Below are 16,593 nucleotides of genomic sequence, written 5' to 3'. Positions count from 1 at the left end.
GAAGTACGAACTGTTGCTTTTTAATTTGCTCTTTTGTAGCAACAATATCCTACAACAGAACTTCCAGCGATGTATAGTATCATATGGAACTCACAGTAAAGAACATTCACTGACAATCACTGTAGGAATAGCTCCTCTGTTATGAGAACAGTAGAAGGCTGACACAGTGCTTGTTCTGTGTGCCTGCAGCAGGAGGGGGGTTGCAGGCTTCAGAGCACGCTCCAGTGCCAGCAGCTGTGAGGGCGAGCACTGGGGCCAGCAAGCGAGCAGACTGCATGCCCAGGTTTGGTTTCTGGGTCACCCTCAGGGTCCAAGAGGGTCCCAGTCCATGCAGGCTGCCAGGACCGGGGAGTTCCATGCCGGTGGCTGGGCACACCAAGCGTCTGAGATGTCATGCTGGGACCCTGAGTGTGCATGTGCTGTGAGTATCTGTGAGTGAGGGGCTCTGTGCTGGGACGAGGAGTGGGGCTGCAGGTCTCAGAGGCTCACGTGTCTGCATGCCAGTGTGTGAGGGTACCAAGGATCAAGGACCAGCTGCTGGAGAGACTGAGCATCCAAGGCCAGCTACCGGGGGAGTCCACGCTGTGGTTGTGTGTATATGTCCCACTAACAGACCTTCATCCTGATCAGCCAGTGGGGGCACAGGATGACGGTCTGTTAGTGCCATCTGTGTTTGCATGAATGTTTCTGTCTGTACTGATTTGTGTGGCTGGCTGCTGGGGTGTGGGGGTGTGTGTGTGTGCGCACGCGTGTGCGTGTGTGTGTGTGTGTGTCTGTGCCCGTTGGGAATAGATGCTCAGCCTTGCCAGTGAGTGGACCTGGGGAAAGGCAACAGCCTCGCGCTATCGGGCTATTGGGTTCAGTAAGCCCAAATAATAGTTAGAATTCAGGATTCACTTCTAGCCCCCTTAGAGTATTTAGGACATTAACAAACCCATGCCTACTGCACAGAACTATTTAGATGGGTGGTGGCACATTTTGTCAGCATTAGGAAAAATACACTTCCTATACTTCATCTGAACTTTGTCAATAGTTTTTGTGCCACAGCAGTTCAGAATCTGTGAAGATGGGTCCAATCTTAGACTAAATGAAGAAGAGAAAAATGTGTGTGGATGGCAGAAGGGGTGATCCTGTGGGTTTACAGCCATGAATTTACTGGGTGCAGAGGGATGAAGAAACTACAAGTCTTTAGTCTTCTTTGGTATTGCCTGCAATATCATGCATGTTGCCAGCTGGGAAGTATGGAAGCATCTGCACAATAGCACAGCTCCCTCATTCATTTATTATGAAATGTAACTCCCACGCTATTACAGAAGGGCCTCACTGCTACCTGTCTCATCACAGAAGCTAAGTACTAAATAGGCCATTAAGACTGAGTCGCTCATTTGCTCATAGTACAGAAGCTAAAATAAAGATAAATGCGAGTAAATGAAGTTTAGGCAGCTATTTGTACAAAAGAAAAAAGTTACATATTTCAGAGTGAGAATTAAAAAAAAATACATTTTTTTAACTGCTACAAAAAAGAATAACTGACAGCACATGTGAAAAGCATTCCACCTATTGTGTACTCCTGTTTAACACTCCTAAGGCTCATCAGAATGTCCTCCTGTACCTTGCTCACACTCACCTTAATATCTGATTGGGGTGCTGCTAGTGGTTTTATATTGCTAGAGGATAAACACACTGTTACTTGACAAGGATGTGAGAGGATGATATAATGTGAGAGATGCAGGAAGGCTGTGCTGTGGAATGAGTGATGCAGTTCTCTTGTAAGAAGGAAGTAGCAACATGTTTATTGATGTAAAAGAGCGATTTAATAACATTTGACAGTAAATGCAACAGCTTAACATGATTTGATGGCAAGATGCACTTGATTTTTTACTGCACAGAGGACAGGGTCAGGCAGAACTGTCAGGGAGACCCTTCTGTCCAGTCACAAGGTTCTGAAAGGACCCCCTTGATTTCCAAACTCCTTGTCAGAGAGGAGTCCGGGTGCAGCTAGATCCAGACATAATCCCAAACTTGGTCAATGGTTTATATCTAAAGGATTATATATGCACAATGAATCGTTTATGCCACTTAGCTAAGATTTCAGTTTAACATGCTGTTAATTACTTTCTGAGAATCTGTTGTGGCAAGGAGCCTCTCAGCCTTCAGCAGTACCCTTGAGAGGCGTCCCTGCTCAAGGAGGTGTCCTGGCGTGCTGCCCACTGCCATGCAGGAGAGCTCAGTGGGCCCTGGGCTGCCCACAGTTCATGGGGTGAGATAATGGACCTGTAGTCATATTTGCATGATGACTATGGCCTGGAGTCTGACTAGAGCTGGCTTGAGCCTGACTTTGACCGACACTGTGGTCAGGTGGGTGCATTGTTCAAATTAACTGTTGGCTAATTAATAATTGCAATTATTTATTGTATTATTAATTATAATCATTAACAATAACAAAACAACAGTTGTGTTGTTATCTGTCTCCCCTGAATCCACTTTGAGTCAGATGCGACCATCACAAGCAGGCGCATCCATTCCATTACAGCTGCCACTGACAGTTATTACTTGAGCATTTTTACAGGGCGGGGTGGGGGATGGGGGGTGGAGAAGCATACCACCACAGGCTGTGAAAATGAAAGTTTGACTGCTATCAGAATGTAACTGTGGGAAGAAGAAAAGTATCAGACCAGAGCTGTTGCTGAACTGAGTTCAAAAAGGCAAGGGAAGAAGTCTTCACATTCCCAAAGGTCAGGAGTCTTGTCCATTCCCATCTTGTGATACCTTTATTGTGACAATAATGTTGTCCAGACTGGTGGATCTGGCCTAGAAAGCATTGCTTTAGTTCCTAGGACTTGTTCAGAAACACTCCTGAGAAGAAGAATGAACAGTATAGAGCGCTGTTGATCTTTGATTAAACCATATGTTAATTTCTTGGAATGACTTGTGCATAATTTAGGCCCATCTTTGTGGTGATGAAGATGATTGAACCACCCTGGATTATGGAATAGCTACAGGTGGTATGGAAGTGCATCTGTCCTTTATTGTCTCCAGCCAGTGGAGTCTTGCAAAAGAATAAACTGGACAAATGTCTCCTTTTCTTGGAAAAGAGAAACCGTGAGCAGACCTCAGGCTGTCAGGAGCTGACATCAACAAGCCAAGGCCTATAACAAAACCAGTTTGGACACTAATTTCAGAGATCCAAGATACAGGACCGAAGGCATGACTAGAGATAAGCCACAATGTGCATATGAGGGCTCCATCCAGAAGACAAGCTACTTACAATATGGGCACAAGGTCCACTCAGGAGGCAGCAACAGAGGCAGGGCTGGATACAAGTACACCTACAACAGAGATCAGGGAAGAGCTGAAGGCCCAGGTCTAAGCTTAAGTGGAGATCCTGGGCCCATGGGCTGAGGGTGAAGGTCACAGATGAGGGTGGTTGGGGACACTGGCACACTCAGGCCCTAACAGCAAGTATCACAGAGATAGCCTGCCTGAAAGTACTGCTCAGACAGAACGAGACTTTGACTACCTCTGTCCTGTTCTTTCTTGGTGATTCCAAGATGTACTGAGAAAAAAAGCACAGATCACCATTGTCAGAGTGCCCTACCTGAGTGTTCCAGACTACATCTGTTAAAAACTTTACATACTTGTTACGTACACAGTGGAATGCTAGAAGGTGATTGTCACCCAGGTAACAAATGCTGAGTGGCTTCAGATAGGAGAAAGTCAAAGATACCAGCCTGGTGTGGCATGACTGGCAAGGCCAATGTCGATCTACTCCAACCATCTCAGGTAGAGAAATATTTGAGACAAGAGCTTCTCCAGACAAACACATTAATGAATGTCCAACACTGTAGAAGACGGAGCCTGAGGTCCACTTAAAATCCAGGTGACCACCCTGGACTTAGGCTGGAGTAAAAGTCCTGCTAACCTGAGTCCAGGGTGCTGGCCACAGCTGCACTGAGGGGTTTGATTGATGTGTTTGCTATACACTGTGCACACATGCCAGAAATCCTAGAATAACAATTGCTACCTACTCACTAAACCCAGGCCACTCCGTAAATATATTTTAGTTTCTATGTCATGCAGTGGTATTTTCTTCTTGTGACTACCTCACCTCTAAATCACCCCATTCTCAGCTCTGCACTGTCCCTTGTTAGTGCACCCGGGCTGTTTAGCTTCCTACCTGTATGCAGCATCACTAGGATGTGCTCATTCACATGTCAGTGTCTCTCTAGCCTCCAGCCTGTCACAGCCATCTCCCCTTCTTGTTTCTCCTCAGATATAAAGACAGGATGGGCTTGGTCAGTGGTGGTAGGTCACAGGAGACAGATAACACAGTATAACTCTGCATAGAGAAGTATAGGAGCCCTTCTGTCTTTCCAGGTGTCTCTGCAATACAGACATGCAACACAGCCAAGACCACCTGTCTTCTAAAGTTCAGTGTCTATAAGCACAGGCTGGCCTTTTGTTTGTCCTCACTCACTGGTGGTGAAGCTGAAGGAAACACTGGGTTTGCATGAAGTTCAACCATTGTGGGAACACTGGTGAGACAGTGATGCATTCCTTCAGGAATGAACCCTTAGAGAAGGGATAAAGCCTGAAGCTTACTCTGAGATCATAATCCTGAAGAGTGTGCCCAGCAAGAACAGATGGACCAAAACATAGAGAATCTTCTCCTGATATGCAGAAGTCACCCACATAAAGCAACCTTTTTTTTTTCCTGTAACAACATCCTGCCAGTGTTCCTGCTTGTCTTCCTGTGGGATGGCTTCTAGACTATGTTGCAGATTGTGTGTGTAGAAATACATTTTGCTCAGTCCACCACTGTTCTATATATATTTCCACCATTGCAGACAGCCTTAAGCAGGTTATCCTCTGGGCAGAAACTAACAGGTTTATGGTCATTAATGAGCAGCCACATGCCAAATATATGGCTTCACGCACTGTCTTTCTTCTCCCACATATAGGCTTCCACACTGCAAGATTCTGTCCGGTTGAGGGATGAGGAGAAATTAATACAATATCATAATGAGAAAAAAAATAGTAATTTCAACACATTTACAAACACTCTTCTTGCTAGAAGAAAGCACCATTTCAGGTAAGTGACTTCTAGGAAGGAGGCTACCAGAAGGTCTACTGTATCTCCCTCTCATTCCTGTTAACCCCTGACAGCACAGCCAGCAGGATACTCCTTAGTCTGCTTCCCAGTTTCCTATGAAACAGCACCTACACCAATTCTTCCGGGGAAATGGATTCTGTGGCCTAGGTGTTAGCTGGCATTCCTGCAGGGTCTCTTGTGAGTGTCAGCCCTGGCACCATCTTCCAGGATGACACATCTCCCTCCTGGATTTCTCACACGGGATGTTTATATTGCTCCCTCCCAATTTTGTTTTGGAGAGGGCTGTATTTTGGGATAGTTTCTGTAGGGTTGTGGTACATACTCAGCAGTTCGGTGCTGGGACCCAGGTAACAACAGTGGGTAAGGAAAAGAAACCTATGCTTTTAACAAATACATGACACTGGAATATTATTTTTTTTTAAGAAATCTTTTGTATGAAAACTGGGCAAAAAGGAAGTTAGGGGAAGTAAATGCAGGGCAGGTGAGCTCCAGGAACTCAACTCTTCTTTAGCACAGCGTAGTGATGGCAGAAAGGGGTGGCAGTCACTGTTCCTGCTTTCATTTACAGAAGGTGTCTCAGATTGAATCTTGACACTAAGACTGAGAACAGGACACAGAGAGAGATGGAAAGAGCTACTTCCCAGACAGGTTGGATTCACTACATACAGTACCCCTTGGAGCAATATACCATCTGTTTCAGCATATTCTTCTGCAAAAGCACAGTGTTTTCTAACACAGATGAGAGCAGAAAGGTCTCCTCTGTTGTGACCTCATGAAAGGCAGGATATGGCATGACACCATACAGGGTTTAGGTGCAGTTGAGAGCTTACAGTGGCAGACAGTTCTGGTACTTCTTCAAAATACTGTGCAAACTCACTGCTGTACTTTGGACAGGGCACTCAGCTGACAGTGCTTAGTAAGTTCCTTTAGGTATTTTTGTTTCTACTGTAGAATATTATTTTACTACAGAATAAAATGCTGACACAACCAAGATAACGTGCTAAAAAAAGTTGGTTTAGGAAACAGGGCTAAAATGATTTATTATCTTGGCAAAAGGCAGCTTAGAGTAATTGTTAAATCCATGTCTACTGATGTAAAGGAGGAAAAGAAGTCTCTATTACGAGACACGTTCATAAATGAAATGTTTACCTGGATTCAGTGTGAGATCAGAAAAATAGGACAAAACTGTAATGGGTTCTTCAATTTTGCTGAGATCTCTGAACTTAAAAGTATCAGAGATAAAAGAGTATCGCAGGAAAGTGACCAATACATGCCTTCACTAGTCTTGCAGTCTTTGCTTGGCATACACTCTTCATATTGTGATAGTCTAGCAAAACCTTTCAGTATGACCAACACACCTATTCTAATATATTTGCATTCTTATTTAAAATCAGTGCAGCAAAATCAGGAAGGGGCAAAGCTTTAGAATATATGCCATTATATTTGCCTGTGTGACTGGTGAGAAGAGGAGCTGTCTTCCATTTCTGGCATCTGTCATCTAAGCAAATCCTCACACACCTGCTAATAAAAACATAGGCTGATTTCCAGTCAAAATACATGCAGAATTCGAGAGTGGCAGAGGAGGGAACAGAACACTATCCAGATGAGAAGTGATGAGATCTTGACTCAGGACCTGAGGAAACAGACATGCACAGAAAGAGAGAAAGATAATAGAGGATGAATGAAGAGAATCAGTTTGCCTCCTTCTCATTGTATATCTTAACAGAACAAATCAGACAATTGAATTGTTTTTTTCAGTTCGTACCTTAGCTTCAGTAAGCTTGGCTATTGGTCAGTACCCTGAGAAAAAGTTTTGTACTTGCTCTGTACCTTTGTATTTTAAAACCTGAAGCCACATTCTCTTCAAGTAACCTATTGATTTTTATTTAAACAGCACACATAGCATGTCATACTTAGTACATACTGTGCTGAAAAGAATTACAATTTAATGTAAATATAATTATCTTTTAGACTGAAGAACATGAACCTGTATGCTCAGCACTACAGGTCACGTTGGATCTTGAATTCAACGTCCAGTTTCCAACACACATGTTTCTACAAAAAAAACCCCACATGATGTGATATTGAATTGTATGAGGGTGAAGGCTCTCGGCTGTCTTGCTTTCTGTTTCAGGGAAGGACAAAGAAATCCTGCCTTCAGCTGTGGCCATCTTTTCCCCATCAAAGCAAGAGATCCAACAGAAGAACAAGGCCACGCTGGTGTGCCTGGCCTCTGGATTCTACCCTGACCACCTGAGCCTGGTCTGGAAGATGAATGGCGCTGAGAGGACAGAAGGGGTGGGGACAGATGAGTTTTCCGCATGGAATGAGAGTACCTACTCACTGAGTACCTACTCAGTGACCTGGGCTGAGGATCTCGGCCCAGGAATGGTTCAACCCTTTGAATCGGTTTGAGTGTATGGACAATTTTTTTAGCAATGGAACACGGGAATTAATACACAAATTAATCTATGGTGATGCTGGTGAGTAAAATATGTATGGGTGTGGGGTCATCTTCTGTAGGCTCCTATACCTAGAGTAAGCAGCCATTACTGAAGACATGTTTCTTGCCAGTCTACTACACTAAAATCAGACCTGTCAGTTCCCAGGAAACTGAGACCCTGCACAGGGATCCAATCCTGTTCTTCTCCAAACTTGCTACAAACCATGTAATTCTCATTCCCATCCCCACCCTCTATTATACAAGTGATTGCACAAACAAAGCACTTCTTTAAAAGAGGTGCTGATACACATCTAGGCTCAAATAATATATCCTATTTCTTCTGTTTTTTTCGATTGCAGTGTCCTCAAAGGTAAGTTAAACCCTCAATGTTTTCCTCTCTTGACAGTGAGTTTATCTATACATACACCTGTGTATGCAAAAAGAGACATATTTTGCATGTATGTGTCTCAATATGTCCTGTGTTTGCTTTTGCTGGCAGGCACAGCTATCCATGCCTGTATGCACGGGTGCAGGATTGTAGATGTGTGGACACAGGCATTCATGTTCTTGTTGAATACACATATGTGGATGTGACCATCGAAATTCTGTCTACTCTCATGAAATCTTCCCTGAGACTGGCTGCTAGAACTCAACATTTCAGCATCAAAATATCACTTAGAGCAGCAGACCCACCTGTAGCATAAAAATGGATGTTGATATTCTAGCAAGCAGTTGGAACACTTTGCTGAGTCACTGACTGCACGTTCTACAAGACATTTAGAGGTAGCTCACTCAGGAATAAATGAAGGACAGAGTCATACCTTTTTTGTATTGATGTAGGTAGGTAGGAAGGTATGAGGTAGGGATAACACAGGCCAAGAGAGAGGAGCGCTTGTGTGGCTTTGGAAGCAGAATATCTGGGAATGCAATAGCAAGGCAGGAGTAGGAGGCATAGAGTGGGGACCCTGGAGGAAGCTTCTGTCTAGCATAGCCAGGGTCTTCAACAGAAGGGGGAATATCTCTGAAGCCCTGAGCAGAAAACAGGACCTCAGAATCAAAGCACATGATGTGCCAAAATGTGCTTGAAAATATCTCTTCAAGGGAACAGCAGCTGAATTTTAGAAAAACAGGATGCGGTTTGACATTTACTCAAAACAGCATTTTGATGTCGCATCAGCCTCTGTTACCACAACCCACCCACACCAGGGTGCAGTGCTCTGCTCACCATGTTACAGTTGGATGGAAATAGTGACACCGACGGTTTTTGTCTCATCACACAATCTTCTTGTTACTCAAGTCTGCGATGGGGTTTGCATGCTCAGCTGCTGTTTCTGTTGTGCAACACACAAAAAACGAAAGACTTGTGGGTTTGGGGGAGTTGCTGACCTACTTTTACAAACTTAAAAAAACCCAACCAACAAACCATGCTTTTTCCAGGTATCTCAAAACAGCAAAGCAAGATGATAAAACCATATACTTGTATGTTTTTAAGGGAGGGGACTTCTGGAGGTCTCTCAATCCAAACTGCTGTTCAAAACACAGCTAACTCCAAAGCTAGATCATGTTGTTCATAACTTTGTCCAGGTGATTTCTGAATATCTCCAAGGATTTGACAAGCTGAGAAAGCTGCTCCAGTGCCGAAGCACCCTCTGGAGGAAGTATTTTTTCATAATGTCCAACCAGAGTTCATCTTGCTGCAGCTTGTTCCCACCAGCTTCCACTGTGCCCCTCTAAGGCTCCAACTCTGTTTAGGCAGTTGAGTGGTGCAGTTAGCCATCCCTAGCCTCCTCCTCTCTCAGAGGAGCAAAATCAATTCCCTCAGCCTCTCCTCTCATGTTTCTGCTCCCCTGATCATCTTAGAGACCGTCTGCTGGACTCTATGATTTATTGCTATCTTGTTGTACTGGGACTGGGGCAGGGTAGGGGCGTGCATGGACAATAGAGGTAGTATTCTAAATGTAGCTTCCCAAGTGCTTCAGCATGCTAACTACCTGCTTGCTAATGCAACCAGAAATGTAATTAGCCTTAATTGCAGAAAGTCTTGTTCAATTGCTTTTCTGCAAAGCTGCTCTCTAGCTGGTCAGTGGATATTAAAAGGGCTCAGGTAAAGGTTATTTCACCTTTTCCCAGGGGATGTGCCTGTAATCCAAGATCTCCTCTGCCAGTGCAGAAATGCTGTGCAATAATGACAAATTGATTTTTTCCCTTGAAGATCAGTATGCTTATCCTTCATACGTGGTAATAGAGGTACTCCTTTGCCCTATAGCATTTACAACATAATTTGACATAATTCAGATTGAGATAAGAATAGTCTCAGAAAGTGGATGCTGTGATTAATTATGGAATGTTCCCATTCTACATCCTTTCCTTATCCTTTCCAAAACCCTCTGACTGGAAACACATTATTATTATTTATTCCAGAACTAGCAAATTATGCAGGTGACTTTTACACACCACAAGTGTTTTGCTTTCTTGCTTTAGGACAATTTGTTATACTATCACCGAGGAGCACTTACACCAATTAGTACCTGCTGCTATGACTAATCCCACTGCATCGATGACATTATCTCAGAGAATGGTGATGCTAGAAACATTGATAGGTCTTTTTGTGTGAGACCAAGACTCTTCATGCCAAGCCTGAAATATTCCACCAGGGAGAGATTATATAGTAAATAAAATTACATCCATATCCTGCTTGTTCATCTTTTTATGTATTTGTTTTCAAAATATGGATGCTCTCTGGAGCAGTGTTTATGTTTGAGTTCATATGCCAATTCATTCTAAGTTGCATACTACTTTGTACTATCTCCCTTTCCTCTATATTCTCCATACACATGTTACTTTTCAGCACTGTATGCACTTGCAGACATTGCTAAAGGCTCCTCTTTTGCCATTTGAATCCAGTCTGTGGCATATTAGTTCTGTTTAGCTTCTGTTCTTGTATCATCTTTTGTTCTGATCCCTTCTCATTACTGTTGACAACCTTAGTTCTACAGGTTTCTTTTGATTAGGATGACCTTTCCAAGCACAGTGAAAAGGATTGGGATAGCAGGGCACATACAAGTCACTATCTCTAAAGTATTTCAGACTTAGATGTATATATTTCTAGGACCTGTGTCAGGTAAGAAAATGGCTTAGGGGACAATAGTTTGTGGCCGTGTAGATTGCAGTTTCCTTTTCCTTTATTTTATGGCTGCATTTGGTTAAACTAACTTTGTTGATGGTTCTGATAAGATAGAGAATGAATGGATGACCAGGAAAGAGGCGATCAGCGATCAGCCTGCAGTTCAGAGACTCGTTCTGCCCCCCGGGCTCCAGCTGCCGCACCACAGCTGGCTGCGAGCCGGCTGCTGGCCCCGCACCTGTGCTGTGCTGCTGCGCTGGGAGACCTGCCCGCCGGCAGTTTGTGTAAAGCAAGCAAGTGACTTTGAAGTGTTGTGTCTACACTGCTGGCGCAGAAGTAGACAGCTGAGTGGTTCATCTTCACAGATAAAATCTCCAAATAGAACTCTGCGAGGCTTAACCGGTTAGCTTTGTATCCAATGTGAACATCACCTTCTTTTTCCTGATTTACAGCAAAGGAATAATAGATCAGTTGCAGTCCCTTCCCTGGCAGCTGCAGGTACCAGTACATAGAAGGATGATTGTCATTTTGACTGCATGCCAGCATAGCTTTCTCATCTTCTTTCAGCACAAGACCTGAGGTTTGGGTGATTTTAGCTCCTACAAGATGAAGCAAAACAAAACCACAGTAAAACAAGTAAGATACATTCTCACAGCAACAGAGCAGGTATCATGACTCTACTTACTTGCTTCAAAGAAGTACATGGCCACACACCACACTGTCCACGTCCTCATTTCTGCCTCAGTACTCAGGGAGCATGCCCCTATACGGTTCTTATATAGGTCCGTTTCACATGTTTCTCTTAAACCAATAGCAGAGGACTCTGTAACAGCTAAACCTGTGCTGAAAACCCAGCTCCTTCCTGCAAGAAATTTCAAGCAAACACTTTGTTTCAAGTGTATCTGTTGAAAACACACAAACTGGCTCAGGTGAAAGTTTTTCCTATTCTATCAGTCAAGATACTATTGTATGTGACAATTGTCTTTTTATTGACCCAGTTATGTTTTATTTTACCTTTTGATATTCTGTTTCCAGAGTAGAATAGAAAACGTTTAGTGTAACCAAGTAAAGCTTTTTTTTTTTTTTTTGAAGTGGAGGTTTTTTTGTTTATTTGGTGTTGGTTGGTTTTGTTTGGTTTTGTGGGGGTTTTTTTGTTATATTGGTGACCGCTGGAATTTTTCTATCTGCAAAACCAACAAATAAAATACCTGCATTCAGACTGTAAGTATTTGTCTTCCTTCTCAACCTGTCAGAACCAGCATGCATGATCTGGGTTGAGAAGATCTTTATATGGGAGCCTGTTGTAGCCTTAACACACACAAAAAGTGAAGGAAATGGGTTGTTCAACATCCGACAACTTCTTTTCCCTTAGTTGTCGCAGCAGTACCTGTACTAATTATAGACCTGACTTGCAGGATTCAGCGTGATACCACTATCTCTGACATGATATTTTTACCTGTGTAAAGAAGAATGTCCTACCGTGGTATTTTGGATGCACAGTGGGAACTGTCACAGCAGACATTTGCCATCTATAGCTTTGAAATGAGGCTGATGCCAAAATCAGACAACTAAGATCTGTGCTACTGGAACTGTTCTTTCTTATTTAAGTGAAAGGCTACCACCTGGTGGAATGAACGGGTTTTTACAGTGATCCTTAGGGGCTGTATTTCCCAGTTTTGTTTTTGCAGTGGCAGAACTGCACGGAAAGAGTACTGGGACTAGTGCACCACACACAGGTATGTCTGCCAGTAGACTGGTGGCTGTGAAATGCTGAATTGAAAATGTTGACTCAGAAATACGCAAATTCTTCATCCGTAGGAGAAAGATCTCAGAGTTGACGTTGAGAATGGGATTTCACAACATCAGCATAATGCAGCTGAGGGAGGGAACTAGTGTGTGGAGTAGCTGATGAGGTACCTAACTAGGTAGGCTGTAAAAGTTGTCCTAAAATCCGGGTAAATGGGCTGGAAAGAGAAGCCTCCCTTCACACAGAAGACACAGAGTTTTCCTCTGGGTTTGTGTGGGACTGGGGGCAGAGGAGTTGTCTACAGCAATGCAATAGGTAAAACGTTCAAGGAGAACAACTAGATACAGATCCCATGCTGTCATCGTTTCAAGCCAGGACATGAATCCAGACAAACCAACTTTCTAGTGTACTGTGCTGTAGCGTACCGCAAAGTGATTAATGACAAATGTTTTTCTACTGTATAAAACCCACAAATGTATAGCTTAGACTTCACGTGACAGATTCTGTGTCTGATCAATATATATTTAAGTATTTAGCACAAAGTGAAAGCATTTCAAGAGGAAAATCTGACCTGCATCATCCTGTTATACATTAGATGTTAAGTTAAGGCCAAAGCAAGCAAGGGGAGGTACAAACCCCAGGCTGCTAATTTCCAGCTGAGTATTTTACTTCTAGGACTACCAAGAGTGGGCAGTTGGAGGGAGAGACCTCATCACCTAATCCTGGCAATAAGTTTGTTGGGAGGTGGGCTTCCAGACAAAGTGGTAAAAATAAAGGTGTCAAAATGTCCTGCTGTGGCTCTGAGCATGACAGGGCCTGGGTAATTGCCAGCTCAGTGCTGGGACAGGCTTGCTTTCTTCTCAATGGGAACGAACGTGGCATGGGCTTTGTGACTGGTATCCAGGAACATATGGAAGCTACTTCTGAGGGCGTATGAAGCAGTTGTGGAATACTGCGGCACCACTGTCTGTGGGACTGGCACCGTGCATTGCTGCAGCCAACAGGTTGTTCAGCAAAGCCAAACCAGCGCATTCTGACACTGCGTGCTCCATGTACCTGGGAAACGTGGACAGGCCTGTGGCCATCTCCCACAGCTGCACCACTGCCCTATTAGCCAGTTATTCTGGGATTTTTGTGTAACTCTGAAATTGCAAATCTGGAAAAAAATTATCATTAGCAAAGTGAATATTTACAAGAACAAAACATGTCGAGAACTGCTTCAGCAAATATGAGTATGTCTTTTAAGAAAATACACCTACAATTTAAAATAAAGTTCAGTAAAAATACTGCTTTTTATTTTTGTGAAAAACATTATTTGATTGAACTCCCTAAGTATTATCCTGTCAGGAAAAAAATGTAAAATAATGATGAAAAAATGAACAGAAGCTGATAGAGGTACTGGGAAACATCAATAGAAAGCCTTTTGATTAACTCAGAATTTCTTCGGAGCTTGGCAATGATTGTATTTGTGACGTGGAATAAAACTTTGAGCAGACTTCAGTAACGAGGGGTTCCTTTCGCAGTCAGCTTCCAGTAGTACCAGGCGGTGAACCCCTGCGTTTATCATGAGGCGGTGTGGGGCCGTACCTGCGGCGAGGGCGGGCGCTGCCGGTGACCCCAGCACGGGGCCGGGCAGCGGCCGGGAATGCGGCGGGGCGGGGCCGGGCCGTGCGGAGCTGGGGCTGTTCGGTGCGGTGCCGGGCGATGCCGGTGCGGGTCCGTGCGGAGCTGGGGCTGTTCGGTCCGGTGCCGCGGCCGCGGGCAGCAGCACACACCTCCCGTGCCGCTAGGGCCGGGCTGATGCCGGCTGGCCGCCGGGATGAAGCTGGGGGGACGCAGAAACGGGCCTGCCGCCAGCACAGGAAGGAGCTTCCGGACAGGGGTGGTCCTGGGCTCCGCGGCAGGCGGCCTGCTGCGGCCGGGGTGCGCAGCAGCAGGGGCAGATCCGCTATGTGGTCCCGGCCCGTGTCCCGCAACAAGCGCCCGGCAGCGGCAGCGCCCCCCCATGCGCTTTGCCGATGCTCACGGGTTCGCATGAGTTTCGTCTCCATTTAAAGGTACAGTGCCCTTTCCCCGCCCCCCCCCGCTTGTCCTGCGGGGTGGGGGCTCTGTTAGTAAGGGGCTTCCTTTGCTGGGGGGTGGATCTTTTAGTACACTAATTAGGCTAGTTCTCATAGTTCCTGTGATTTTCTGCTTAGCTCATTAACCATTTGGTTCTCCTCGAGCTTATCTTGTTGTGTCCCAGCCTGACCCATTTATGGTGTCTGCTCCTTCTCCCGAGGCCATGCTTTGTTAACTGTTTGTAAGGATTTAACTGACATCCTCTGGTTTTCAAACTCACTCTTCTTTTTCACTATAGATATTTACATTTCCCCCCTCTCTTTCTCTTTTTTAAAGTAAATAATCCTTGCATCAATGTTACTGTGGGCAAAACAGCTTTACTTTACTTTCTGATACAGGCCAGGGTCAGAGAAGGGACCCTTTTAGCCAGGGCACAGAGAGCGGTGTTCGCAGAGTCTCAATGCCACGTAGTCATCCAGAAACCACACAGGCCAGCAGGGAGAAAGGAGGCTCCTGGCCCACCTGGGAATAATCTGGAGCTGGGGATAAAACTCGGGCTGCCAGGGCCCCAAAGATAAGACTCTAGAAGGGACAAGGAACGTCAAGAGAAGCCTCCCTAAGTTCAGACTCCTTAACAAAAGCCACTGTACTCTGCTCCAGAGAAAAAAAGAAGAAAAAAGAAAGATTAAAAGATTTTTTTTTTAAAAAGAGTAGTCTGATAACCAGAACCCTGTAGAAGTCAGGTCTTCACCAGCAGAGGAGGGAGACAGGACATTTAGTACAGAATTACCAAGGGAATTTATACTCTCATGTTAGCTGTGTGCACAGTGGTCCCTCAGCCTAATGCATAGAGGAAAGCAGAGTTTATATATGTTACAATACAGTTGTATAGACCAGTCAAATTACATTAAGAAGCAGGCAAGTCAGTTATTATTGCTTGCATAATCAATATGTGCTTATCCCATGTAGGATCAGCACATGCTTGTCTCATGCAGGTGGTGTAGAGGTATGGTCAGTGCTGTGTTCACCTTCATTGTTCTGAACGCATGTCCCGTGCAGATGGAGGTTTTATAGTGGATTCTGGTTGGTTGCTGTTCTGGCCATGGTTATACGCCTGGTTTCTTAAGTCAAATCTCCTATTATTTTATTGTCAGTATGTGGTGTTCTCATCTGGTAGGAGCTGGCTCGAGTTGGACCTCCAGGTCACGTTGACCCTGAGGTAAACTAACTTCACAGTCCCAGGTAGTGTCCATACTTCTAAGCAAGTCACATCACGGTTAGCACCTTGCCTTTCACAGACCCCACCAAAGATCACAGTCTTTCCAGCCTGCCAGCTCACCTCTCAAGTGCTGTCTGCTAAGGTGTCCAAGGAATGGACCTGGAGGGAAGCAACACAGGGCAAGCCTGGCCTATAGAAGGAACTGCTAAGCATGCTCAAACACTCCTCAGGACCGGTAGACCTGTCACTGGTGACCAGGCCAGCACTTGCTCCCAGGATTCTCATTTCCAGCCTAACTGGACTTTGGAGGAGCTAGCTTTGGAGATGGTCCAGGCAGGATTCGCAAAGACCTTGTCTCAGACCTATAACATGCTGAGCATGAGGAACATTTCAATTTCAATTTCAAATTCAAGTGATTTCAATTGTTACCAGACTCTCTGAACTCAAACGCGAACAACAGGCATGTGTAGTATTGCTGAGAGCCATCATGTAGAACAGCAAGCTTAGCCCCAGCCTCCAGTCTCCTGTGCGAGTTTGGATTGCCTGGCACACCATCCAATAAGTGAGGGAAGACTACTGGTCCATCAGGCTGACCCTCTGCTTGTATCTGTGGGCATGACCACCCAGAATAGCTGCAGGAGAGCACTAGACAAGGATACAAAGGCCAGACTGTGCTGAAGTTTCTCCGAAGCACTCCTGGTAGGGTTTCACATAGTATCCCACAGTGTGCTCCAACACCAGAGCTGGTGAGCAGTCATTTGGCTCAGAGCCCATTGTTGGGTAATGTGATGATGCAGACACAATGCATCCGAGGTAGGTAGAATGGGCCAAAGTGGAGAGGAGAAGGCCAGGGCCTCCTGCAACACAGAGTTTCTGTCAAGGCAGA

The 16,593-nt window shown here is 44.8% G+C and overlaps 1 gene segment (V, D, J or C); it reads right to left on the bottom strand.

Annotated features, from left to right (window-relative positions):
• Nucleotides 1-10,540: 10,540 nt before the first annotated feature.
• Nucleotides 10,541-11,444, bottom strand: LOC119148119. The segment is given in 2 exon segments: nucleotides 10,541-11,279; nucleotides 11,366-11,444. Coding segments are annotated over 2 exon segments (504 nt in total).
• Nucleotides 11,445-16,593: the final 5,149 nt, after the last annotated feature.

The sequence above is a fragment of the Falco rusticolus genome, chromosome 5 (assembly GCF_015220075.1).
Source record: "Falco rusticolus isolate bFalRus1 chromosome 5, bFalRus1.pri, whole genome shotgun sequence".
NCBI classification, from domain to species: domain Eukaryota; kingdom Metazoa; phylum Chordata; class Aves; order Falconiformes; family Falconidae; genus Falco; species Falco rusticolus.
The sequence above is the reverse complement of the archived record's forward strand: the minus strand, read 5'-3'. Positions and strand labels throughout refer to the sequence as shown.